The 26,779-nt window shown below is 43.7% G+C and overlaps 1 protein-coding gene across 2 annotated transcripts; it reads left to right on the top strand.

Annotated features, from left to right (window-relative positions):
• Positions 1-291: 291 nt before the first annotated feature.
• SUCLG1 (succinate-CoA ligase GDP/ADP-forming subunit alpha) lies at positions 292-16,766 on the top strand. Of its 2 annotated transcripts, XM_038136145.1 has the most exons (10): positions 310-430; positions 6,094-6,162; positions 8,918-9,021; positions 9,896-10,012; positions 10,519-10,731; positions 10,820-10,877; positions 13,191-13,274; positions 13,884-14,035; positions 14,564-14,752; positions 15,713-16,766. In XM_038136145.1, exons 1-10 carry the CDS (start codon positions 379-381, stop codon positions 15,737-15,739), a joined length of 1,065 nt encoding a protein of 354 aa, XP_037992073.1. In that variant the 5' UTR covers positions 310-378; the 3' UTR covers positions 15,740-16,766. The 2 variants fall into 2 exon arrangements, with proteins under 2 accessions (XP_037992074.1, XP_037992073.1); XM_038136146.1 differs by lacking the exon at positions 6,094-6,162 and having other exon boundaries at positions 292-430.
• Positions 16,767-26,779: the final 10,013 nt, after the last annotated feature.

The raw sequence follows: 26,779 nt of genomic DNA, 5'->3' as shown, positions 1-26,779 counted from the left end.
TCTCCAGCCCCTCATTCCCCAGGCTGTCTGCACAGCCAGGGTTGTTCCATCCCAGGTGCAGAATCCGGCACTTTCCCTGTTGAAGCTCCCATGGTTGGTGATTGCCCAGCCCTCACATTTGCTGAGGTCTCTCTGCAGGGCCTCCCAGCCTTTGAGGGAGTCCACAGCTCCTCGCAGTCACCGTCCCTGGTGATGTCTGAGGACAGACTGCCGTGTCCGTAGCGGTGCCGGGTGGCGGCTTGCACTCGACGATCCCGGAGCCTTTCCCCACCCTCATGGCTCCCGTGCCTACAACACCCAGAAGGCGCCGCAGAGCCGCTTCCGCCGCCGGGGCGGGCCGAGCTCGGGGCCGCCGCCGCCGTCATTGCGGACGGGACGATGTCTCGCTGCAGCCCCGCCGCCGCCCGCCTGCTCGGCCGCTTCCTCCGCCGTGAGTACCGGGACGAGCCCTCCCAGCCCCGCCGCGGGGGCCGCGGGCAGCGCCGGGGCCCGGCCGGGCCGGGCAGGGCAGGGGCCGGGCAAGGTCACGGCGGAGCGCGGCCGGGCGCGCTCGGCCCGGGCAGCGGGGCGGGACTCGGGCTGTGCCCGGGGGAACCCGCGCTGCTCCCGGCGCTGCTCCCGGCGCTGCTCCGGCATGGCTGGGCGCTGGGAACCGGGCAGGATGGCCCCGCTCGGGGCAGGGACACGCCTGGCTGCGAGGGAGCTGTTTGTAGATGTCATGGGAAGTTTCCTGGGCAGGGTGGGCGGCCGCACGTGTGGGGACACGGGGAGGTTTTCTCGGCGTTGTAGCCCCGAAAGACTCCAAAGGGCAAGGGCCGAGGGGAGCCCGTGGGGCTGGAGAACTCTGAAGGGCCTTGAATTACCTTGTGGTTTCAGCACAGCGTGCTAAAGTTCTTTCTGTTGCCACGACTAAGGTTGTAGACTTCCCTTTTTGGAGAGCACGAGCAGTCTGAGAATGGTACTTCAGCTCGAAACATTTAATATGTGTTGTTCTGAACATCACAATGGAAAAGAAAGTGCTTTTCTCCCTCCTTTTTCTTTTTTTTCTTTTTCTTTCCAGTGTGCTTTTTCTTTGGCTGCATCCTCTTGAAAAGGAGACTTATAGTGATAGAAAAAGGATAGTGGCTTTAAAGTGAAAGCGAGTGAGTTTAGATTGGATATTAGGAAGAAATTCTTTACAGTGAGGAAACTGGAACGGGTTTCCCAGAGAAGCTGTGGCTGCCCCATCCCTGGACATGTTAAAGGCCAGGTTGATGGTCTAGTGGAAGGTGTCCCTGGCCATGGCAAGGGGTTGGAATGAGATGGGCTTTAAGGTCCCTTCCAACCCAAACCATTCTGCGAGATCAGTGTGGGTATGCCCAGATACAAGAGCAGATATTAGGAATGTAAACAGAGAAATTTGTGCATTAATGTGTGCATTATTTGTGCATTAATGTGGTTCTTGTAGCTGGAAATGAATGAACAAACTCAAACGTTCCTCATTTGACTGCACACAAAGTGTTTTTGTCTCCCTGGGGTGGTGACTTGCAGGTCAGGTAACGTGATCAGGTCACAACGCCAGGCTGGTGTGAGTAGTTCCTGTGGCACACCTCCTGTCTAGGTGGGTATCCATTCCTGCCTCTTGTTCTCCACAAGCAGGATCAGAAAACTATTTGTGCTCTTAATTTCTGCCACTTCAGCTTTTTGAACTGGCTCCCCTGGGCCCAATAAGAATTGGTTCTGATGGAGGGGAACAGATGGGAATGTAGCACCTTCCAATTTAGTTTAATTTATACTCCCAGCAAAACTTCTCTTGAGTGCAGTTTTATGTGTTAAAACCCCACATTGTTCCCTTTACAAATAGCAGCAAGAGATTCAGGGAATAGTTATTAAAATCATTTTGAGGGGTAGAAAGGAGGAAGTGGCTCAAGAAGTGTCTTTTTGCAGCTGTTTCTGAAGTCTTTTGCAGAATCTCCTGCAAGATGAAATAGTTCTTCATTGGAAATCTTTGATTTGATACTCTTTACCCTTTAGAGACTGCTGAAACCTTAAATTTGGGCTTTGTAGGTACATTTTCACTAACAGTTAACATCTGCTTCTCTGAGTGATTTGAAATCGGGAGTGTCCAGTGTGTTCTGTTGCAAAAGAGACGCAAACCTTGTTTTTGTTGGTGCATTGCTGAAGGAAACATGCAGGGTGTGTATCCCTGAGGTTGAGATTGGGAAGCTGTGGAAATGGAGTATGAAATCTGTCAATAAATGGTGAGTGCTGTTCAAAGGTCAGCTCAGAGCACAGCTGGTGTATGGACAGAATCAGGAGAGACCTGTGCTTGTCCATACCCTTGAAGAGTTTTTGTAGGCGTCTGAACTGACTGGAGAGTCAGGATTAGGGGTTCCATGTCCTGGATGTGTTAGAAGGCTTTGGAGAGCTCTTAGATTAAAAGATTACAGTAATTATGTGAGTAACCCTGGCCAAGGATTGCTGCAGAAATAACAACCCAAACTGAAGAATTCCTTAATTGTTTATACATCAACAGTATGGAGGGAGGAAAGCTCCCAAACCTTTACCTGCTCACGTTCTTGGTGGAGGATACCTGGGGAAAGCAGCTTGTTGGCTCGCAGGAGGCAGTGGATTTGCACTGAGGAGAGACTGATTAGGAAAGAGATGTGTTGAAAGAACTGAAGTTTTTCTGGATGTCATTTCCCACTGGTTGTAGATTGGTTTCGATGTGACGGGTGTAGTGGAGGCATTGCATCTGCCCTTTGCAGCCTGATTAATTTACTTAATTCCTCAACTCCTATTTCATGGTCACAGATCTGGGTTCCCATCATTAACAGGAATTTGGCAAGGGAAGGGTGAGAGAAGAGAACCTGGGGGGTGATAAACAGGAATCCTGGAGAGCACAATCCTCTTAAAGGATATTTTGGACAATCCCTCAATAGCATGAAGGCTTCTTTGTCATCAGGGAGCATCTTCTGCTAATGTAACTGATAACTTCAGGGGTGAGTTCTGGGGTTAGGCTCCTCTGCGCTGGCAGGAGCTCCCCAGAACTGTTCCTGTTGTGTCTTTGCACTTGTTGGCAGAGGAAGGAGAAAGGAGATGGTCACAAAAATGTAAATTAAACTTGTAGAAAACATTGAAATGAATTCTGAGGTGCAAGCTGAAGGCCCATAACTGATGGGAAGTAAAGAGGAGGGGTTGGGATGTGTGTGGAAAAAGAGACGCAGCGTTTTAAGCAGCACTCCTCATACCTCAGTTCTTCCCTGAGCTTCCCCTATGTTCGCCTCCACTTTCCCCACTTACATTGGAGCTCCGATGATTTCTAAGGCTTTCTTCTTTCCTTACATAGGTTATAGAAAAGAAAAGGAGTGTCTTCCATCATCTCCAAGTTCTGTGGCTATTTCAAGGAGCAATAGAGGAAGAATTTCACTTATTCTTCTTTCCTTAAATAGGTAATAGAAAAGAAAGGGAATATCTTACTTCAACTCCTAGTTCTGTGGGTATGTCAGGAAGCAGTAGATGAAGAATTTCAGTCCTCTGGCAATGTAGGTGTCAGCTCTGGTCATTGTGGAGAGGAATCTGCTGTTTCACCTTGCTTTATGCTGGGCTTGTTTTATGAGCAGCCTCAGATGCTACCTCAGCTTCCAAATTTCCTTATTTTTTTGGTTTGGGATAAATATGGGTAAGAAGGAGACACTTTGATTGGATTTGTGTCCATAGGAAATCTTACAATAAGCCCTGAAAATAGTAAGTTTTGAACTTTGTATATTTTGGATGAAGAAGAGATTCAGCCTTTAGTATCTGTGTTGTCACCTGGTTTGCACAACCCAAATAGAGAAGGACTTGGTCTAGATGACCTCTAAAAGTCTCTTCCAACCCAAACCATTCTGTGATTCTATGAAATGTAGCTTGAGTTGCATTGTTTTAGATGAGATTTGTGCCTCAGAGGTGGTGCTGCTCAAGGAAAGCCTGAAAGCTCATTGTAAATGGTGTTTAAGTACCCTCTGTGCTTTAACATACCTTGTAAATGGATCACTTTTCTTTTTAACATGTAAATTCCTGTTTGGACTCCATGATAAATAATAGGGTATTTTTCTGGAAAGGCTTGTTAATTGTAATACACAAGTGAGCTTTAAGTCCTGCTTGAGCCTTGGGATTGTGGGATTTTTTCCTAAGAGGTAAATGAGGTGGATTTTCCAGTTATTTGTACTGCAGTGAGTTCTGCCCTTGGCTGGGGCCTCGTTGCCTGGAAATGCCAGAGGAGCCAGCAGCAGTGTGGGGTGTTGGAGGAGCTCTCTCCCTCAGTTTCTAATAAGGTTTCTTGACTGTAAAACAGCTGGTGTTCCATATACAGGCTTATGCCCCACTGCTAAATTTAGATACTGTTTTTCAGATCTCCCCTGAGACAGCACAGGTTGGGTACTTGAGCACCTTTCGTAACTGTTTTCCTGTACAGTAGACCCAAGTAGGCTCTGCTCACAGCACACCTCACTTTTTAGCTATGCAGAAGTTAAAGTACTGAAAAGCCAAAATAAATCAGCTTGTTATTTGTATAACTTTATTTTTAAACCACAAACTGAACAGGGATGGGGCAGAAATGAACATTGTGCCTGGGAAAGATTGTCCAGTCTCTTATTTTATTTTTAATGCACTTTGTTAAAGGTCTGTTATAGGCCTTTATTGGACATGGTAATATTATCTGAGAACTCTGACTTGACACAATGTAACATTTCCCCTGTGCTTTTGGGAAGAGTTGGATTTGATAAGACTTGTCCTTGTGCTCTAGGACTTCATCTGGAGCCTTCACCTTTGTAACTTGGCCTGTAATTTAGATGTGAGCATTAAAATAGCATCACCAATGGGTTTGGCCTTGCTGGTTCACAGCTGAAGAACATTTTTTTAAATTTTTTTTTTCCTTCCAGTCTTCATGAAGCAGCATGCATTTACAACTAAGCACCCAGATTTTTTTTTTGTAGTAAAATCAATTGTCTGGATGGGTTTGGAAGTTGTGCAGCAGGTCCTGGGTGGAAGTTGAGACTTGGCTTCTATTTCTGACTCGTACCTGCTGTGAACTTGGGCATGCCATTTCCACTTTCCACCTGTTTCCTTCTCATCTTGTATCTGTCTTAACTATTGAAATTGCCAGCTGCTTGCACCCAGGGCTTGCTGTTTGTGCCACGTGGAGCAGAACCTCATCCTGACCCATGGCCTGCTGATAACTGGGGCAAACCTTGCTGCTGCAGGCAGGGCCAGGAGCACAAGTACAGAACTGTATCAAGCCATTTGAAAAACCCCAGAAACTCAGACTCATCCAGCCCAGAGACTGCAAGGTGATTTTTAGGTTTTTTTTGTCCATAAATTGCTTCAAAAATACGTTGCTCTCCAGACATTTGCTCATGCTAAGCTGCCTGCCTCTGGAGACAGCAAAGGGATCAAATCTATAGCCAGGATTTTTGAACTATCTGTATTTTCTCTGAAGGAAGGCCATATAGTAATGTAAGAAGCACATGGTTTTCAAGGGTAAATCCATACAAAGCTTAAATTTTAAGCTGCTGTTTAGATATCAGTGCCTAAGTTTTGTGGTTTTTTTTTTTGATAGTTCAGAAAATGCTCAAAAGCTTTTTATCCTTGAGAAATATACTAATACTGTCTTCTGAAAATGGAGGATTGGCAAACTTAAGCTTTCAAAAACATTTTTGTGCAATGTTACAAATATCTGAAAATAGATCTGGAATGAACAGTTGAACTGGGAGTGTGCATTTGCTGTAAGGTGTAGAGAAATGTGACTATTTGTCAGTTTGTCAGCAACAAGGAGGCACTGGAGTCTCCCTCATGGGAGATACTCAGGAACCATCTGGACACAATCCTGTGCAGTGTGCTGTAGGATGACCCTGTTTGAGCAGGGAGGTTGGACCAGCTGACCCACTGTGATCTCTTCCAACCTGACCCATTCTGTAATTTTTATTTTTTTTCAAAGCACTGAAATTGCTCAGTGACAGATAGGTGACAAGCATCCTTCTCTTTGCAGGTGGATTTGTCAGTGGTTGGGCACAGGCTCTGTAAAACTTAGATCTGAGTCAGTTTATGTTGCCTGTTTGTTCTTTCCCCTTGCAGGCCCATTTTCAAACAGTCATTGCCATTCTCCTGGAAGCCTGGAGTGTTCTCCCCAAGGCCTCACTGGTGGTAAGGACTGTAACAGCTCCTTCTCAAGGGGAATCATCCTCTGCTGTCCTCAGGGCTGGGGATGTGACTGTGAGGGATTGCCTGAGTGGCTGGGCTCAGGTAGATCGATTCCCTGCTCGCCTGATCAGCATTCCAGCTGTTCCTGGTTTTGTTTTGCCTCCCTTTGCTGGAGGCAGGCTGCTCTTCACCAGATGTGCCTTTGAGTTGTTTCAGGGGTAGGGCCTTGCAGCCCTGCCTAGGAAGACCAAGTCCTCAGCGTAACACAGAGATCATCCTCTGCTGTCTTCTGTAGCAGTGGCTTCTCTCTCCCCTCCCACACCCAGCCTGGTAGCCTTGTTCATGAAATCTCAGCCTTAGACATATTCTCATAAAATCATAGAATCACAAAATACTTGGGGTTGGAAGGTGACCTTGAAGATCATCTTGTTCCATCTCCCCTGCCATGGGCAGGGATGCCTTCCACTCCACCAGGTTGCTCCAAGCCCGTCCAGCCTGGCCTGAAACACTCCTGGGGTGGGACAGCCACAGCTCTGGACAACCTGTGCCAGGGCCTCACCACCCTCACAGTACAAGTTTTTTTTTCCTAATATCCAATTTAAATGTGCTCTCTTTCACTTTGAATCTGTTCCCCCTTGTCCTGTCATTACATGCCCTTGTCAATAGTCTTGCTCCATCTTTCCTCTAAGTTCCCTTCAGGTACTGAAGGGAATTGATCACCCCAAAGGCTTCTCTTTTCTAGGCTGAGCAATCCCAGTTCTCTCAGCCTTTCCTCATAGCATCCTCATAGCTCCATCCCTCTCATCAACTTCCTGCCCTCCTCTGGATTCACTCCAGCAGCTCCACATCCTTCCTGTGCTGGGCCCCAGAGCAGGCCCCAGAGGTGGGGTCTCACCTGAGAGGGACAGAATACCCTCCCTCACTCTGCCCATGCTGTTTTGGATGCAACTCAGGAAACAATTGGCTTTTTTATGGCTTTTCCTAAGGATTTCACGTGGATTTTGTCTGTTACTGCTTTGTATTTCCTGGCATTACAAGTCATGCAGCAGTGTTTGTGGTGATTTAGGTTAACACCCTGCAGGTCACTAAGGTGAAGTGCACTTTTGCCACTTTCCTCACAAGTTTGCTGCATCCTAGTCTGTTCCTTTCTGTGTGGAGTTTTACTTTGTGCCTGTGTGAAGTTGGGGATTTGCTGCATCTCCTTAGAGAACAGCAGAAGGTGGCTGCAGTTAAACCCTGGGTTTGCCAGCACTTTCTAAGAACAGAGTAAGGACTTTAGGTTTAGCAGTAGCACTGATGTGTGTAGGCTGCTTCTGGCATGGTTTGGTTTTTCTGCTCACTCCTTTGAATACAACTGAAGCATAAAAGCAGTGTAGCACTAAACTTTAGTTGGCAAGAGAGAACTGTGAAGCTCTGATGGAAATGTGTGTGTATGTGGATCTTAAAAAGTTTCGGAATATTTACTAACCCATAGAAATTCTGTTACTGTAATAATTTAATAATGCATCTTAAGAAAAATCTGTGCATTATCATAGAGATAGTTTTCTGCTTCTTTAAAAGCTTTTATTCTCTTCCTAAAAAGAGAAAAAGGAAAAATATTCCCTTGTTCAGATGTGCCTGAGTGAGTATATGGAACAGTCTGGGCATCATGATTCAGGATCTGTTATTTTGATTTCAACTGCACTATTTACTTCCTTAAGTCTGAGTTGCTAAAGTTTTAAAAGAGCTAAAGGGTTAATAGTTACATTTTAGTGTATGTATTTGAGATCTTGTATTAGGATTGTGCCTTCCCAGGGTCACTCTATGTATAAATTAAGGTTTTTATGTCAAACACTTGCAGGGAATAAATTGTTTCTGATCCCCTCAAAACTGTGGTGTGTGAAAAAGCATATGGCAATAAATGTAGGTGTGCATCTTATTTATTCTATATAAGAGAGGGCATCCTAAGTCCTTTCTTCTTATCTCAGTCTTTCTTCTGTGGTAACATTCTGTGCATTTGCTGTCATCATTCCTTTCCCTTCAGCACAGATGCAGTCATCCCCCTTGGCTTTTTGTTGCCAGCACACACTGTGCTCTTTTTCTACAATTGTGTTGTTTTCTTCTCTCAGCACCAGAGTTGTGAGAACTAAATTGAAAATCACTCTAGTGGAGTATCTGGAGAGCTGTGTTTCCTCTTGAGCCCAAATGTCTGTCCAGCAGTGATGCCATAGCTAGGAATCTGTGGAAAAAGATCTCTTGTTGTCTTACATAGCACCAGGTTTTTCCTGGGCTGAGGGATCCTTGAGCTCCTCAGTGTCTCTCATTGTCTGCTCTGGACTGTGCTCTGTTCGCAGGAGGTGTCACATAGTACCAGTGTTGTAACAGCCTCAAGATTTTATCAGGATTTTAGCTCTGCTTTGTCACTTTGCAGAGTATCTGAGAAAATAAAAACGTGTTTGATTGCAAATGAAAGCAGTGCTTAAGAAGTTGTTTCTGTCTGTCAGGAGGAATCCTGATATTGAGTACTCAATATGAGAAACCTCTCCTGATTTCTAGTAAATTGAGTAATTGGCATAATAGGGTGAGCTACAGGTGTTTAATGTCTTAGAATGACAAGCACTGAATGAGGCTTCAGAGCTGCTCTTGAAAACATGAGCTGCTCATGATTTTTTGATACAAGCATTGACTGATATGCACTTACTTGCTGGGACATTTTTTGACTCAGAGTCTACCAAAGGAGTGGATTAATGGTTTGTGCTCTCTTCTCTTTTCTCTCCAGTTCAACAGAATGGAGTCCGACACTGCTCCTACACAGCATCCAGGAAAAACCTGTATGTTAACAAGAACACAAAGGTTATCTGTCAGGGTTTTACAGGCAAACAGGTATGTCTATAAGTTATTTTTTCTATCAGCCTTTCAGTCAGAAAGTTAATTGCTCAGAAAACATAGTTATATATGAAATGGATTTTATACTACCTTTGTCGGTGTTGATAGGATTCCTTCACCATCAGGAAGGTCCCTTCAGCACTGTAGTTTACATTCTTTGGCCCCAATACTTGTGCACAAGCTTGAAAGTTGATTTTGAGTCATCTCTATTATAGTGCTTTTCATTTTTGTTTTTCATTCTGTATACAGCTGGAAGGGTTTCTTTGTAAAAGGCTATTTGCAAAAAGCCTGCAAAACCTGCCCATTTTCAAAGTGCTTCTTTCACAAGTGCATTTCAATATCAATGCCTATGAACTAAATCTCTGGTTTTATTTCAGGATATTTAACAATTTTTTCAGATTTACTCTTTTACACATTTGCAGGCAGAGAAGGCTGCTTTTGTAAAACTATCAGCTAGTTGTGGAAGAGCATGCTAATTTCTATTTCACTGTAGTGTTTGTCATCTGCCAAACTTGATGTGAGAAAGAAACTGTGGCTGCTGTGTCTGCAGGTGTGTTAGCAGCACACAACAGAATACCCCTGAGCATGAAACTACAGTGCTGTGATTGAAAAAAAAAAAAGAACATATTAGCATATTCCAAATGCATTTAAAACATGTGGATGCACTCACCAAAATATCTGATTAAGTACATATATATATATATATATATATATATATATATATATATAATGTGTGTAGTGAAAATTTCCCTTCTTATTGCAAATCTTAGTGACATAAATTGCCTTCAGAATTACAGATAACTTCAAACTTTTTGGTTAAGGTTATTTGCTATTACGTGCCTTCTAACTTCACTTATTTTCTCTCTCATAGGGCACCTTTCACAGCCAGCAGGCGTTGGACTATGGCACCAATCTAGTTGGAGGAATTTCTCCAGGGAAAGGGGGAAAAACTCATCTAGGTCTGCCTGTGTTTAATTCTGTGAAGGAGGTAATTTGCAGCAGTGACTGGAGGGCACAGAGTTTAAAGCTGAAGGGCTCCTTATTGCATGACTAACACTGGAGAGACAAATATTTGAGCCGTGGATGTCACTGGGCACAGAGTGAAACAGAGGCCTTGTAAAAGAGGGAGCATTCAGGGTGGTCAGGCACCAGTTTGGCTTCCACTGTGAAGTTCACAGAGTCTGGGTACACTTGCTTTATGAATGCAGCTAGTTTCTGATTGATTCTGCTGTGCATGATGAATTTTTATCAAACTGTTATGTAAGAGTATTTATGATGGTGATCACGGCGCAGATCCTTCCCAGACAGTGGTCAGTTCTCAGTTCCCTGGTTGTGCCCCATCTTCAGGGAATGTAACACTTGCTTAGATTATAATTGATTTATACATATCCTTAATTCATGCCTGAGAATGGATGTATTTTAAATAACTTCTTGTCGAACATTCTCTTCAGCCCCGCTAAACACACAATGTGTTTTGTCTTGTGTCTCTTGCAGGCCAAAGAACAAACGGGTGCTTCAGCCACTGTCATCTACGTCCCTCCCCCATTTGCTGCTGCTGCCATCAACGAGGCCATCGATGCAGAGATGCCCCTGGTGGTGTGCATCACCGAGGGCATCCCCCAGCAGGACATGGTGCGCGTCAAACACCGGCTGCTGCGGCAGAGCAAGACCCGCCTGGTGGGCCCCAACTGCCCCGGGGTCATCAATGTAAGTGACCTCTGGCTTTGGTCCAAGGCTGAACTGTTCCTAGTGGTGCTTTGAATGTTCCATCTGACCTCTCCCACTCTTTCCTTAGCCTGGAGAATGTAAAATTGGTATCATGCCTGGTCACATTCACAAGAAGGGAAGAATTGGTGAGTTTTTGAATATTTATGCGTCATCTAAAACACAAGTTTGGTGCTCTAGTGTTCTTCCTTGTGGGGCAAGGCTCATCCTGCCCTGGAGAGAGTTGATGACACTGTGGGACAGCTTGTCTGTCCTCAGTTTGTACATCAATTTTAGCATTATCAACCCTGGAGGCCCAAATCGGGAATTCTTCCATAGTAGATGCTGGGTGCTGATGGTAGAGGCAAAGCAATTGGGAATTCCTGTAGGTAATGTGATTGACTTGGTATCTTCAAAGGAGAGCCTTGAGGAAACTTCCATTTTTCTTGGGATTTGAGAGCACTAAGCTCTCTTACACTATTCCTTTCAACAGCTTGGCTGCTTGGGACTGGGATCATACTCTTCTGGTGATCTCAGTTCTACAGCAAGGAGAAGAGACTGCAGAGAAGTTTATAACACAATTTAGACAACTATAAAACCATCACAAGTGGAAGTGACAAATATACCCAATTTTCAGGCAGTGTGGTAAAGGGCAGGGAGGCAGTGGCTTGTTCAATGTTAATCACACTCCCTGTGTGTAATGAGTTACACACCCTGTTACATGCAAGTCTCTTGTCCTGACTTCTGTCAGCTCCTTGTTGTAAACTATAGAAATAACAACTCAATTTTTTTATTTTGAAATAACGCAGTTCAGGAGCTGTAGAGAAATTTCTTCTGAAATGTCCATTTGTACTTAGGTAGAGCTTCAGAAACATTGCTGTAAACAGCACATGCTGCTGTTGTCTGTCAGCAAGGTAACCAGTTTCACTTGAGCACAGTAGTACCCTTTGCAGCATTACCCTTTTTTTGTGATGGAAAATGTGTTTATTGTGGGAAAGCCTGTTCAGTGCTGTTGAACTACAGGGACTCAGTGCATTGTTTTAGCATGAGGAGCTCCCTCTGCTATGTAACCAGTTCTGGCTTGAGACTAGACTGCACCTAAGGAATGCTGGAAGATGTGTTAGCACTCATTTCCACCTCCAGCTTTCACAAGTACCCATAAACCTGGAATTGAAAAATCAAATGGTTGCAATTATGCCCTTTATAAAAATCACTGAGACATTGCTCTATGACTGTAAAAGGGAACATCAGCCAGTGTTGCTCTGAGCTCCCTTCTGAATCAGTTCTGTTCAATTTTCTAAATACATACAAGAAATGTGTTGCAGCCACAAGTTATTAGAATCTGAATGCAAGGCACATCAAGTGCAAAAGAATATTTAACATCTTGAATCCAGTAGCTCTGCCATTGCTGGAAATGTTTTCAATGATGATCCAAGAATCAAGGAATAAAAATGTGGATTTGCCACCCTCCCAGTTTCATCTAATGTGTGACCTTTGGTGATGTGCTCTTCAGCTTTCTATTACTGTGAGGGATCCAATAATCATCTGAATATACTGTGATGCAAGGTATAAAAATAGCCACAGTCTTTGGACTTTCATCTGTAGCTTCTCTGAGGCAATCTGATCTTAGTGGTAAACAGGGAGGCCTTTTCAAACCTAGCAAGGAAAAAAACCCTGTGCTAGAACACATCTGAGCTGGCCAACAGTATAAATAGTTGATAAAACTAAGGTTCTTAGTCTAGTGGTGTATTTCCTCCTCTATTCATGCAATGTATGTGTTATATTCCTTGTTATATGGCTGGAAGTAGATGGAAGGTGGTGTCTGTTTTTCCTGAAAACCTTTCCTTTTGTAGTGTTAACAGAAGTCTTGACTTGAAAAAATGAACAAAAAGCCATGCAAATATTTGACCCCTGCTCAAAGCTCTGATACCTTCCATCCTGAATTTAAAACTGGGTCTCTTGTGATAGTGTAATGTAAATGCCAGGTGTGTTCTGTAGAGAAGCAACAAATACCTTAATAGTGATAATTTGCATTTGTGCAGCATTTTTCTGTTCTGGAAGATCTCTTGTGTGCCTGACCATACTGGGGATGTGATTAATACAGAATTCTTTTGTTAACTGTTGAGCTGCAACTCTGTTTCAAGACCAGTGCATCAGCTACTCACATACAAGATAAGAAGTATGTTCTTTTATTTGCTTTTCAGTTTTCTCTCCTGGTAAGGCTTTAGTGTGACAAAAATATTACTGACTTTCTGGGGAGCTTAGGTCCATTGACAGTTAAGTGTCAAAAGATGAAAACCAAGAAATGGTACAGAAAGAATCTTACAGAGTGTTTTGGCAAGGACAGCTGGAAAACCTGGAATCTCAGTTGCTTACTGAGGTGATTTTCATTACTATAAGAACAGCTGCCTCTAGTTATGTGCTGTGTTAGTGGTAAGTTTATCTTCTTTTCTTTCCTCAAGGTATTGTGTCAAGATCTGGAACCCTGACATACGAAGCTGTTCATCAGACAACACAAGTTGGGTTGGGGCAGTCTTTTTGTGTTGGTAGGTTCCCTCAAAACCAGCCTCTTGGACCTAGACTAATCTGCTTTTCCTTCACAAGTGTAAATCCAAAATAATTCCTTCTTGCAAGTGTAGAATTTGTTGAATGGCAGTTGTGTTGATAAGTGGGATCCCTATGTGCTGTGAAGAGTACAGCTCTTCTCTGTTAACATTTCCACATCAGGTTAATAAAAGCCTTAAGACCAGCTTTGAACAGAGAACTGCCAGCAAATGTGATGTCAATTTGGAAACAGGCTGTCCCAAGAAGTTTAGTTATAAAGGATTAAGGCATTCTTAGGCATTTACTTGGGTGTGTTAAGTAAATTCAGTTTTCATACACCAAAATTCTGGAGCTGGCATCTTGGTCCTGCTGTGTTCGTAACATTTTGTTTATGGTTTGAAAGGTGAGCACGCAGATATCAAAGTTTTGTGTGGGGGAGGTATTGGGGACAAGAATCTGACATGCTCTGACTTGGCTAGAGCCTTCAGAGCTGCCTGTCTTATGAGCCTGTGGGAATACTCATGCTGAAATGTACTTCTAAACTTCTATTGTAAGTGCAATATCTTTATGCTGAGTTACTGGTTTTTTTGTGGTTTTTATATTTTTTGTAGGTATTGGAGGTGATCCCTTCAATGGAACTAATTTTATTGACTGCCTGGATGTCTTCCTGAAGGATCCTCACACTGAGGGGATCATATTGATTGGGGAGATTGGAGGAAATGCTGAAGAAGATGCAGCAGCATTTTTGAAAGAAAATAATTCTGTAAGTCTTAAAACACCTTGCTTCCAGACACTTTCATAGTTAGCCAGCTTCTTTAGCCCATCAAGGAAAACTCATTTCAGTCTCTCATCTCTATTTTCAAAAACCACAGTCATGGGTTTTTTAAAGAAAAAGAGTTGAAATTAAGAGTGTTGTCAAGTCAAGGTTGGACTCGATAATCTTAGAGGTCTTTCCAGCCATGTTCTGTGCATCTGTGAAGGGGAGAGCATTACCAACTTGGGAATTTTATTCCTGTAACAGTATTTGTAGTGATTTTTTTTTTTTTTTTGGTAGTATGCATGGTCTGTAGAAAGACTTAAAGTTTCTGTTTGCTTCTGGTTTGTGATGATTATCAGGAGAGGAAGTACTCCACACTTCTTTGTGCTCTGTGAGCTGTTTAATAACTTTGCCTGACGAGTTGATATTTAAATAAAAAAATGAACAAAATAAAAATGAAGAAAATGAGCAATTTGCCACCTGGAACTGCTTTTCCTCTCACCTTCCTCCACATAACACATTTATCTCTTCCAGGGCCCCAATGCCAAGCCAGTGGTGTCCTTCATAGCTGGCCTGACGGCTCCTCCGGGCCGGCGGATGGGCCACGCTGGAGCCATCATTGCTGGGGGAAAGGGGGGAGCCAAGGAGAAGATTGCAGCCCTCCAGAGTGCAGGGGTTGTGGTCAGCATGTCCCCTGCTCAGCTGGGCAGCACCATCTACAAGGTTGGTTCCTCAGGCATTGGCTCATCTAGAGCTAGAAGCCGCTTCTGAGGGAACAGGAGCTGGGAGTCCCTCTCTTACCCAGACACTCTGCTGCTCTGAACTTGCTTAAACATAAAAACTCTGTTGGCTGGACAAGTTGAAAATACTACATAAAAGATACATGCACACAGTTTTATTTAATATTGTTTTATAGAAAAGTAAATGTAGCAAAATGGAGATGAGATTACATTCTGTTTCAAACGTAGCTACTTGTTGAAATTGTTTTCTGGATAGAAAGAGCCTGAATTAATGTAGAATATGAGAACATTATTTCTAAATAGAGTATTTGAGGAAGGAGAGCCTTGGCATATAATTCAGAGTTATGGTTGAATATATGCTGCTGAAAAACTGAGGTGTGGAATGGGATTATTTGCATTTTACTTAATTCATATCCAAAAAAGGGGATTGCTTCACAGCTAGAGGAGATGCATAATTCAGCTCTGTTAGGTATTTTTCGTTTCCTGTGGTGACTGTATAGTACAGCATCTCCACAGGCTGCTGTGGGATTCTTCCCTTCTTTTGTTGTGCTTTTTCTTTACTGAAATGAAAATCTTGATTTTGTTGCTTCCCTGGCTTGAGTCCTTCACTGTAAGGATTCTACTGCAGTTCCGATGCAGAATTGGTGTTTTTCAAGCCCATTAGGCTGTGTTTGGGAGCAAATGGTTCCTTGACAGCATTGCAGTCTGGCAGTGACTACAGTCTGGCTTTCCAGAGCTGGCTTGTTAATGTGAGGTGGGACAATGCTTAGTTTTCTTTCCCCCTAACTTGCACACTTTACGCTTTTTATATTTTAATTTTTAATACCAGTTTTAAATTCTTAACGTCAGATTTCCTAAGATACATACAAAATAATTTGAAATAGAAGAATAATAGAAGCGTTTTCTATTTTCCCTGCTGGTAACACCTGTGTGCTCTTTGCAGGAGTTTGAGAAAAGGAAATTGCTGTAAGAGAAGACACTTTGGAATACTTTCTCCAAAACACCAGTGCAGCACCTCCGCTTATCTTTTGTCTGCTAATCTTCAGTTGCCCCAATGTCTTGACATTGGTCAATGAATTTGACTGGGAAGCCATAAACCTCCTGGCTAAACCTCTTTCGGTGTCTCCTTGTTTCAGACGTTGTCACCCTGTTGTAAATCACAGCAAATTAATAAATCTACTACTAAATCTGATCCATCTTTTGAATTCCTGAAGCAGAGCCATTTCTTCGGTCATCATAAAAAAAATCTTTTGTAACTTAAGCACTGCCCCTTTTTAAGGTGAAGTTGCTTGTAGAGCTGCTTTTAAGGATCAAGGCACTGACTTTATGCACATACCACACTTTGCTTTATTTTGAAGAAGTCCAGTCCTGCTCGTTCGTTGCTGGCCAGTACCTTTGAACAATAGGCCAAAGTTTCCGTCCATTAAACCAAAGCTGCTGGATCTGGAGGGATTGGTGTTGATCCACGTAGCTGGATATGCCTGAGGTCCAGACTTTCTCTTCAAGGCTGATTAGCCATGCACAGTGCAGTCCTCTACTGGCAAGGAATTCTGTTTGTTGTGTATAAAATGGAATTGTTACTGATAAAAATTAATATAATTTCACATGCAAAATATATATTCAAAATTGTCTGTAACTATGAAGATGATTTGGTCTTTAGCTGACTTTACCCTAATTTCCACTTTATCTTAACTAGCATTGCACTGCTTGTATTCTGAAATCCAAGTAACAATGGGACATAGTGGAGAACAATTACTAGTCTCTAGAAAATAACTTAATAAGGTAACTTTCTTGTTAATCACTCCCAGTACTGTAATGGATACCCCTCTCTTTTTTTTTTACTGTGGATATAGCCCAGGTATTGTGCCTATAAATGTTGCAAGTGTTATCAGGATGGATTAAACCCCAGATTGCTTCATATAGAGGACTGCAAGTTAATGTAACCTGGCACTTGTTTAAAGCTAACCTTGTGTCCCATAAAGGTGCTGTTACGAAAACTGGTGTTGTTATTTATTTAAAACTGTTCTTGGTTTTCTCACTCAAATCCCTGTGGAATTTCTCTTCCTGAAGCAAGCAGCTGTGTCAGTATTGACATTTGGAGCTCCTAGAGCTAAGCCCTGATGAAGTGCGTAAGGGGCAGGTCACATCTGCACACTGAAGATGTATTCATGCACTTGATGTATGGTCTGGCACCAGCCAGGCGATCCAACCTTGGGACACAGAGCCCAGGTGCTGCATTGCTCACCTTGGCATGATTTACTGAAATGAACCTGACACCCTGTCACTGGGCAGCTGAAAGCAGCTTTGAGCAGTAAATCATTTGATAAAGCCTATGACAGCAGAGAAGGGTTTTTTTACCAGATCTGCTCAGTTTTCTGGTGGTGCTTGTTTTAATCTGGAGCAAAATGACTGATGGGTGCCCTTTAGAGACACAGCACTGCTAAATTGTCTCAGTCTGTGCAAGAGTGCAGATCCTCAGCAATGAGTGTCAGGGAATTGCAGCCAGTCTTCTTACGAGCCTGATAATCAGGGTAGCTCCTGGCAGTGCTGTGCTGGTGCCCTTTGGGATGGGCAGTGCTCTGTGATGAACTGCCTGCATTACATCCCTGTAACAGATGCTCTTCCAGGGCAGCTGATGTGGAGAGAGTTTCCTGCTAGGGATTGCTCCTTGGAAGCTCCAGCTATAAACTCCAGTGATTGCTGTATCCTGAGAAAGTGTTTCCTTCTGTCTTGAGATCTGAGGATGGGTTTAGCAATCCAGCCCTGGTTCTGAGGTTTGCAGCAGTGTCCGGTGCTGTGCCTCAGCAGCTGCCTGGATCTGCTCCAGCCTGGGCAGCAGTCTGTGCTAACCTGGCACTGATGTCACCTCAGGATGGAGAAGGACCCTGATCTCTGATAGAAAGGTTTGGTTTGCAGAGTTTTTTTCTTGCTGCCTAAAAATGTGCACTTGACAAATATCAGCTAATTAATGACAGCATCTCTTTGGAAAACATTCACATCTGTTTAGTACCATATGTTCTTGTGGATAAATATTTTGAGTAATCTGATGTGGAAAATTATTTATTTACTCTTTTTTAAAGGCAAAACTTAGTGTTGAGCCTTAAAGCAGTTGCTACTTTATAACCTAGTAGTTAACCTATATAACCTGGTATAACCCAGGGAGCTTTTCTGTGCAAGAGAAATGCTGCCAGTGTTGGTGTTTCCATATTTTGTGAATAGTCCTTTTTGTGTTGATCTCCACTTGACAGTGGTGTCTGTCCATAAATCACTTTCACTTTTGAGAGATGAATTCATTTTGGTCAGGGAAATTTATTGCCATGCTGATTTTCTTCAACAAAGAGAGAAGGATGTAGAGCCCCTTGGGTTTTTTTTTTTTTTTCTTACTGGACAATACTTGGTTCTGGATGATCCCTAACACTTTCTAGTGACTGGATTCCCTGGTAGCAGCCAGGTGTCAATGCAAACTGGGCCAGAAAATGCCAGGATCTGAGCTGTGATAGATACATTTCAATAAGAACTTCAGACTGCCTTCAGTGCTGGTGGTTTCACAGCAATGCCCAACTTGTGGTGTCCAAAGTCTTCATTTTGCTCAAAGTGTGGAATTCAATCTTGTGCTCCAACATAACTATTTGCTCAGTTTACCATCACCTTTGCCTTCCCTCTCCTACTGCCTGGTGCTGGTCAGGATTAGATGGCAGCTTTTCCTGGGAAGGACTGTCTGATACCATGAGCCTGCAGGTGATTTTGGAGCGTGGCAGAAGGAGCTGTGCTGCTGTGGATACCTGGCACCCCAGGTTCTGGGTGTTGTACACAGTGGGCTGCTCCTGGAGCATCTGTACAGGGCTGAGACAGCCTCTAGCTTTGGGAGGACTGGAAATAGCTGGTGAAGAGGGAAGAGTACAGGTTTGATGCTTTCCACAGAAATTTTAACACAAAAAAACCCCCAAAAAGTCTCTTGGCCATCAGCTTGCCACACTCCAGTAGCAATTAAATGAGGTTTGTGCTACTGGCCATATGGTTAAATAATTGTTCTTCCTGAGTTATTGAATAAGGGGTTAAAACTATATTTCTCTATCAGAGATTATACCCCAGCACAGGGTGAGGCAGTTAGTTAATCGAGGCTATAGGCAAGAGCATATTTGGGAATTGCTGTTTGATTTGCATCCAGCCTTTGCTCTGTGCAGCCCAAGACTCTGAGGACCCTTCACAGAGGTGAAGGTGAGTGGTGGGGGCAAGGTATTTCACAATGTGGGGTAAATAAATAATGCACAATCCTGAAATTACCTGCCACTTCCTCCTTTCCTGCCTGGGCTGTATGATGAACCACAGAGCCCCGTGACTGAATGTGTGATGGAAGTACTTCTATCATACAGGAATTAAAACCTGTTAGGTACCATTGTTAGGGAGAGGTTACTTCAGGATGTCTCCTCTCCTGGTATCTCTGTGAGTCTGGTTTAGTGTTGAATTGACCTGAAATCAATGCCAGCAATTTTGGAAAATTTCTTGACTCAGAAATGCTGAAACTCTTTCAGTTTTCTAAAGGAATTTGTTAGCTTGTCCCACTTGAACTTGAGGTACAAACAGGATATTTTCCTAGAAGTGGAAATCTGAGAGTTATGCTCAAGTTAAAAACCTCTGGGAACTTGCTCAGAGTTGCACCAAGGTTGTGTTTTGTTTGGTTGGTTTGTTTGTTTTGTGTATGTGTGTGTGGTGTGTTGTTTGGATTTTTTGTTGCATTGGTTTTTGTTGTTTGTTTGTTTTTGTTTGTTTGGTGTTTTGTTTGTTTGGATTTTTGTCTTATTTTTGTTTTGTTTTGTTTTGTTTTTTTTTTTTGGGGGGGGGGGTTGTTACTTCCAGGTCCCCCCCGACATTTGTTGGACCTGCTGACCATCTATAGCTCACTCACAGGACTCAGACCCAGACAATTCTCTGCCACTCAGAACATCCATAAAAACTCTCATTAAATCTGACTTTATTTCTGCAGCAGTTACATGATCTCAAAAGAAAAGGCAAGAGATACCTCTTTGTTTACAAAACCACATAAATTTCTAGGACTGGGAGTAAACCTGTGTTTCTGTGCTGTAATGAATAACCACAGAGCAGTGTTGGTGCTGGGAATAGGAGCAGTATCCTGTAATGATGTCTGTGCTGTGCAGATACATAATTGAGGGTCTCTTAAAACCTGTTTTGTTGCTGTAAAAGGCAGCACAGCAAATTTATCGTTTCCAGCACATCTGTAACATTATGAGATAGTTGCTTTAAAAAACCCCACCAGCCTCCCAGCCTGCTCCTTTCCGTTTGCTGTTTTGCTCTCTAGGTGGCAGGTTTTGACTCCAAAACATGGGTTTGGCTCCTACTCTGAACTCAGCTCAAAGTGCTGGAGAAATAAAAGATGGAGGCAAACCACTGCTATTTTATTCTTTCTCTGTGTTGGATTGATTTCTGATCATATCTGTTTGTATGAGTTGGAGAGAGGTGTTAATGAACCTGCCTGGTGTCCTCATGGTGTTCTCAATGCTTGTGATGTTGAAATGTCTTTTTGTTTTTCTTGCTGTACACTGTCTGAACCGTGTGCCTTTGGCAGTCAAATGGGACCTGCCTTAGAGAAATACCTGTCGATGTCACCATGTTTTTTTTAAGTTCTTCTAAGCCTTCTGATATTTACATTCTTGTAACAAACTTTCTCACACACTTTTCTGTAAATACTTATTGTTTTGCATTCTTTTCTGGAGGAAGAGAAATTTGATAGACTGTTGGTTTTTCCAGTGTCACTGGAGAGGCAGCACTGTCATCCTCCAACCCACTGTCACTTTTGGAAATCTATAAATGTTGGAGTTAAAATTAAACTTTCCCTCTTTTTACCTTGAAGATTCCAGTGTCCACATCGTTTTATTTCATGTCCTAGAGTGACAGTCTTCATTTTGAAAAAGGCAAGAAATAGCTCAGACTGTTTCTTCAAGGGCTTACCAACTCTGAATTTACTTTTTTTCCTTTTATTCACTTGTTTGCTCCTTGGAAGAGAAGCATCCTCTGTGCTGCTGTGTCCACCAGGCTCTGTACCCTCCAGGGCAATGGGTCAGCTGTGCCCTTAGGGCTGGGACCAGTCCTGCTCCTCTCAGGCCAGCTGGGTTTAGTTGGAACCAACCCAGTCTTGTGGGAAGTGTCTCTGCCCATGGCAGGGGGGGTGGAACTGGATGATCTTCTGAGGTCCCTTCCAACCCAAACTGTCGCTGTCATATTTTCTGAAAAATCCCCTTGGCAGCCAGGATTTTTCTCCTGGGAAGCTGAGACGCCTCAGAGAAAAAGGAAAACAACAATTATCTGATTTGCTTCTCCCGTGTTTTGCTGCTTTGGAATGTGGTTGGAGATTGTTTATCCAACAGGTGAATTGTTTTGACTTAATGACCAGTCATGGTCAGGCTGTGTCAGGGCTCTGGAAGGAGCCACAAGTTTTCATTAATATCTTTTAGCCTTCTGTCTGTATCCTTTCTCTATTCTTTAGTATAGTTTAGTATAGTTTTAGTATATCATTCTTTAATATAATATAGATCATAAAATAATAAATTAGCCTTCTAAGAACATGGAGTCAGATTCATCATTCCTCCCAGCGACAAGGGACCCAGAAAATACCACACCCAAACCATTCTGTGATTCCCTGATTTGAGGTCTGAAGTGGCAGCCCTGGCATGGAAGAGGCTGCCAGGGCTCTTGTGGGCCAGGAGCTGTGTCTGGGAACAGCTGCTGTGTGTGTGGAGCCAGATGTGTGCATGTACAAGTGTCTCTGAAGGATTTGTATCCTGAGGGACGGTGCCTTGCTCAAGGTCACCCTCTCCTCCCTCGTTCTGCTTTCAGACTGCAAGTCTAACTACTGATGGGAGCCCTGGCTACAAGGAAGAGGAGCAATAGGCAGGAGATTGAGCCTCCAATCATTTCAGTCATTTAAATGAGTGTATTTTATTTATCTTTCTGTAGGCAACTGTTATGTTTGTTCAAGACAGGCACTAAACTTTTTTCTTCCTTAGAATGTAGATGACTTGGAGGTAAATCCAACCCAAGCTCACAGATGCCAGCCTAGACTGTGGCTCAGCCCTGTCCTGAAACATGGAATTTGGGGCAAGATCCATATCCATATCCCAAAAGCTTAGACATGTGGTAAAATCCAGTGCTTGGGGAACACGTAAGAATCAAGGCAAAGACAGCAGAACCTCTGAAATGGCCACGTTTCAGTCATGTTTGATCACTGACCTCTCCAGGTCAGAGCAGAAACTTGGACACCCTTGGACACACCTGCCTGCAGGACAGCTTGGCTGGCTCTGCCTGGAGCTGCCATCTCCCTCCCCTTGGCCAAGTGACTTTCCCAAAGTCATGTTGGAAGTCAAGCTGCCACTCCCACTCCTCAAAAAATCACCTGAGCTTTCCTTCCAATTTTAAATTGGTGCCATTTTACTCAGTATGGGCTGTGTCATCCTCATTCCTGATGCATTGAAACAGCAGCAGATCCTTATTTTTCAATTTGTCCTATTTACGGTACAGCCCATTTCTGTTGCAAAACCACAGTTAATAATTTATTTAATGTGCCTTTTATAAAACACTTGAGAATGCCAAGATCTGATTTTGTACAGGGAATGAAATCATACAGCATTAATCCACTCTTTCGTGCTATGATGGAAAACAATATAATTAGAAGCCATCCTTTCAGCCTGGAAATTGTAATTGGATTGTCAGTTTTATGGCGTCAGCCTTCAAAGAATAAACAAGAATTAGCCAACTAAAGAAAATATGCTCAGCTTGTTTCCAACAGGGGCTGTCTCCAGTGGTTAACTTTAGGGGTTATTGTTTGTTCATTTTTTTTTTTATTTGCTGCTGGCAAATAAGGCATCCTTAAAGGCTTAAACCAGGGATTTTTTTCCTAGGAAAACCTGCTGTGGTGCTAGTCACTCAGCCTGAAGCACCTGAAGTCCTCCTGTCCCCTTGGCTTTCCACCTTGAAGTTTGCTTGGAGCACCTCTGGGGGTATCAGTGATCCCGTGGATCGGATTTTGAGATTTGGTGGGGAAGCCAGTGCACCCTAAATGGGCGTGATAGAGCAATGGCAAAAATGAAAGAATATACCTCAAACCCCAAAAAGGGGAGTGTTGGAGAGTGACAGAGGCAGAAGAGAGCAGGCAGCAGGGGAATGGTGGAGGGAAAGGGGCTTGTTTGTGTTTACTGCTCAACCATTTAACCTGCACTGAAGTGAAGAAAAGAAATTGCTTGTCAAGGTACTTATTAGCTCTGCTTATGACAAATGGTAGAAATTATCTTGTGTGAAGCACTTAATGAGAAAACAGGCTTCTCCTCCAGTGGGAATCACAGAATAATTAAGGTTGGAAAAGGCCTCCAAGATCATCAACTCCAACTGTTAACCCAGCAATGCCAGGTCCCCACTAAACCATGTCCTTAGGCATCACATCCACATGGCTTTTGAACACTTCCAGGGATGCTGATGTCACCCCTGCCCTGGGCAGCCTGTTCTGATACCTGGCCACCCTTTCTGTGAAGAAATTTTTCCTAATTTCCAATCTATTTGGAGCTTCTTTCTAACCCTGTCAGCCAAGAGTGAGGGTGGTGGCTGGACCTGCAAAGCTGTGGAGGTATCTCAGGGCATCTCCTGCACAATGTTTTGTGTCCCAGCAGCTCTTCCTTGAGGAGTTCCGCCCTCCTCTTCTCTCCTTAACCTTGTCTCTGTTTTCCCAGATGGAAAGCAGTTTCCAGCTCTCTCCAGACCAAACACCACATGGTGAGCTTACACAGTAAGGGCCCATTTGAATTTTTTGTAAGGCTGTGAAAAGTGAGACTTTGGCAAACACTGCATATTCTTATAGAGACGTTGTTACCTTTGGTTTATGGTTAAATAAACCCAGTAACAGCACAGCCTCTTGAAAATGCTCCTATCCATAAATTTGAGATCCTCATTCTCCCCCCAGTCCGTGAGGCTTTGCAATCATCCTCACTCCATCACTGTCCCACACACAGGGCTGGGGACCCTCCCGTGACAGCTTTATGGCTGATGCCTGAAGAACGAGCTGTTCCTCCTTGCAAATTATTTTCTAGATTGCCACCAAAGTATACATCACTGTGTCATGGGATGGCAACTGTATTAAATCTGGTTAGATAGTTAGGGTGGGTTGCTGTCATAAATCAGCCCCTGCCTGCCTGCCTTGTTGTGGTGGAAATACAATCAATAGTTGTTGCAGCAGTTTATAGAGTTAAATACATTTCTTTTTGCAAAACAAATTTTTAATACTTCTCCAATTCATTAACATCCTGTCTATTCACTGCTTTGAAAAAACCCCAAACACATCCTCTTGGATTCTGCATTGTCACTCCAATAACGCATCCCTAGGAACATTTGGAAGTTGTTAAAAGGGGGAATTATTTCATCATGGTAAAAAAAGAAGGATGAGAACAGCTCAGCTGAAAAGATTGCGTTGTCAGTTCTGATTTAATGTGTGAATAATGCTTGCAGGATGGGGAGAACATATTCTGCTGGATAGATTGTTTTTGTGTTGTTAGAGTCTGAGTGCTGGGATTTACAGCTTCAAACTATGTTTCTTTTTTTCAGAGGATAGTTGTAATGAGATGGGGTTTGTTTCATTCCCCTTGACTATAAGGGTCTCCTGGATGCCAGGCATGCAGAAGCCTGAAGATGGTTTGGATTAGAGGAACTCATCTTGAAGTTTAGACCAAAAGCCCTGCTGCCAACTCTCAATTTCTTGTTGCGTGCCTTGTAACCTAATTCTGCTCCTTCAGCGCCCAGCTGCAGGGGCTGGAAGCCAGAAGTGTCCCTGTGAGGCTGCCAGCCCATGGCAGTGGCTGTGTCTCCATTTGGAGGGACACTTTGGGAGCTTGTACCGCAAAGCTGTGGAGAAAAGCTGGAAAACCTGCCCTGAAGGCTCAGGAATGGAAATGGGGGGAACTCTGCATCCTCTGGAGACAGAGCAGCCATAAAGGCCTTTTGCAGAGTTTCCTTTTGTCTTAGGTTACAAAACTGGGGTGTGTATTCTATTTCCATCTGTCAGAGGTGGGGCAGTTATCTGCTGTGAGTGTCCCTGCATGGCTGATCAAATTCCATCATCCCACTGGGAGATGCTCTGCCCAGGGGAGGAGCCAAGCATTCCTACCTGGATACAATCTGACCCTGGGAACAGCACAGCAGCCTCTGCCCACTGCACTCCCAGAGGAGCAGCTTTCTTCTCCCTGCATTCCCAGAGGGAGAGCAGGCCCATCTCCAGCAGCCCTGGAGCTTCAGAGGAAAACTCCAGCCTTGTCCAGGATCCCTGCTCCAGCAGAACCACAGCTGGCCCTGCAGGAGGGCTGAGCCACCATGGAATGGCACTGCTGCCACCCCCCTGACCCACAGGGGGTCAGCTCCTGCTCTGACTCTGGCAGTGTTTTTTGTTTTGTACTTTTGCATTTGTATTTTTAATTTTCCTAGTAAAGAACTGTTATTCCTACTCCCATATCTTTGCCTGAGAGCCCCTTAATTCCAAAATTATAATAATTCAGAGGGAGGGGGTTTACATTTTCCATTTTAGGGGAGGCTCCTGCCTTCCTTAGCACACACCTGTCTTCAAACCAAAACACCTTTGCAAAGGCATAAGCAAGGAGACAATTCTTCAGAAGGTTCAAGAGCTGGAATTTTGAGGACCCTTGCAGAGGTTCCCATCTCTGAAGCTGTAAAGTAACATGGCCAAAGCTTCCAGGGAGGTTCTGAACATGGGAGAAATGGACAAGTTCTGTTCCTGACCACACCTTTGCAGTCGATGTGAGCGAGCTGCCCCAGGTCTGGGGGTTACAAGGTGGCAAGAGATGGTCTCCAGCTGGTTCACACAGCCAGAGAATTGTTAGGATTGGAAGGGACCTTAAAGATCAGCTGGATCTTCAGGTCTTGTCCAAAGGCTGGATGAGACTTGAAGTCACCTGGTCCAGTGGGAAGTGTCCCTGCCCATGGCAGGAGGGTTGGAATTAGTTGATCTTTAAGGTCTCAACCCAAACCATTCCATGATTCTATGGTAAAACACCCTGTTCCCATGTGGCTGGACAAATATCCAGCTCCGAGTATCCCAAGAATTCAGGTTTGTGGAGATTTTTCAAGGACTGCACAGCCTGGACTCTTCTCAGGGAGACCCTTTGATGTCACTAAATGAGCCAGGTGACTAAAGAGAAGGTGAGAGTAGCAGCTTGCTGGCATTCCATTTGGAAGTATTTCTATCCTATTCACTTGTTTGTTTTGTGTGCATTTTTTTCTGGACTGGACAAGTGAATTCCTTAGGATTTGAACATTTTGTTCTCCACAGATGCAACACTGAAGATCAGTTAAGAGATCCCAGGTAGCAGAGTGTCCTGCAATGGCAGGAGGCCACCAAATTTGATGAATTATTTGAGCCACCAGTGACCTCTGGTGCATCTGATGCAATGGTCTGCATCCAACCATTCCTGCTGTCTTTCCTATGGCCTGGCAAGGCCCTCTCATGCAAAATATGAAATAAGCACACCTGTAATTAAACCACTGCTTTCACAAATGGGACAGTTTAAATCCTGCTCGTCAGGAAAAAAAAGCAGGATATTTATATCCTGCTCATTAATGACTTATCAAATAATTGATTTTTCCCCCCTTAAGACCCTAAAAGCTCTTTAGAAACTTTACAAGCTAGCAAATGATCCCATAGAGGGTGTTTCAGGAGTCTGTGAGATGGAGCAGAAGGGGAAGAGACATCGGATGGTGTGAACAGTTGGCACAAATACTTTTGTTCAGCTCCAGGTTCAGGTGTCTAAATTCAGTTTTTGATAGATGTAGAAGTGGGATTCAGCTTTCCACATGGAGATGCCAAATAGGCAAATCTTCCATGTTGGGCTTGTGAATATGATACAGCACCTGTGGAAGATTCATGGGCTAAAGGAGAGCAGATGGAGGTCAGGGAGGGCAGCCTGAGACATCCAAACAGACATCAGCTGCTTGCCAGCTTGCT

The sequence above is a fragment of the Motacilla alba genome, chromosome 4, assembly GCF_015832195.1.
Source record: "Motacilla alba alba isolate MOTALB_02 chromosome 4, Motacilla_alba_V1.0_pri, whole genome shotgun sequence".
Taxonomy (NCBI): domain Eukaryota; kingdom Metazoa; phylum Chordata; class Aves; order Passeriformes; family Motacillidae; genus Motacilla; species Motacilla alba.
Note: the sequence above shows the minus strand (reverse complement) of the source record. Positions and strands in the feature narration are given on the sequence as shown.

What these genes read in the sequence shown, in the direction of transcription:
- SUCLG1 (XM_038136145.1), top strand. Translation starts at nt 379, where the DNA reads ATGTCTCGCTGCAGCCCCGCCGCCGCCCGCCTGCTCGGCCGCTTCCTC. An exon ending in AGGGTTTTACAGGCAAACAG is followed by an intron (nt 9,022 to 9,895) that starts GTATGTCTATAA and finishes TCTCTCTCATAG; the next exon opens with GGCACCTTTCACAGCCAGCA. An exon ending in TTTTGAAAGAAAATAATTCT is followed by an intron (nt 14,036 to 14,563) that starts GTAAGTCTTAAA and finishes TATCTCTTCCAG; the next exon opens with GGCCCCAATGCCAAGCCAGT.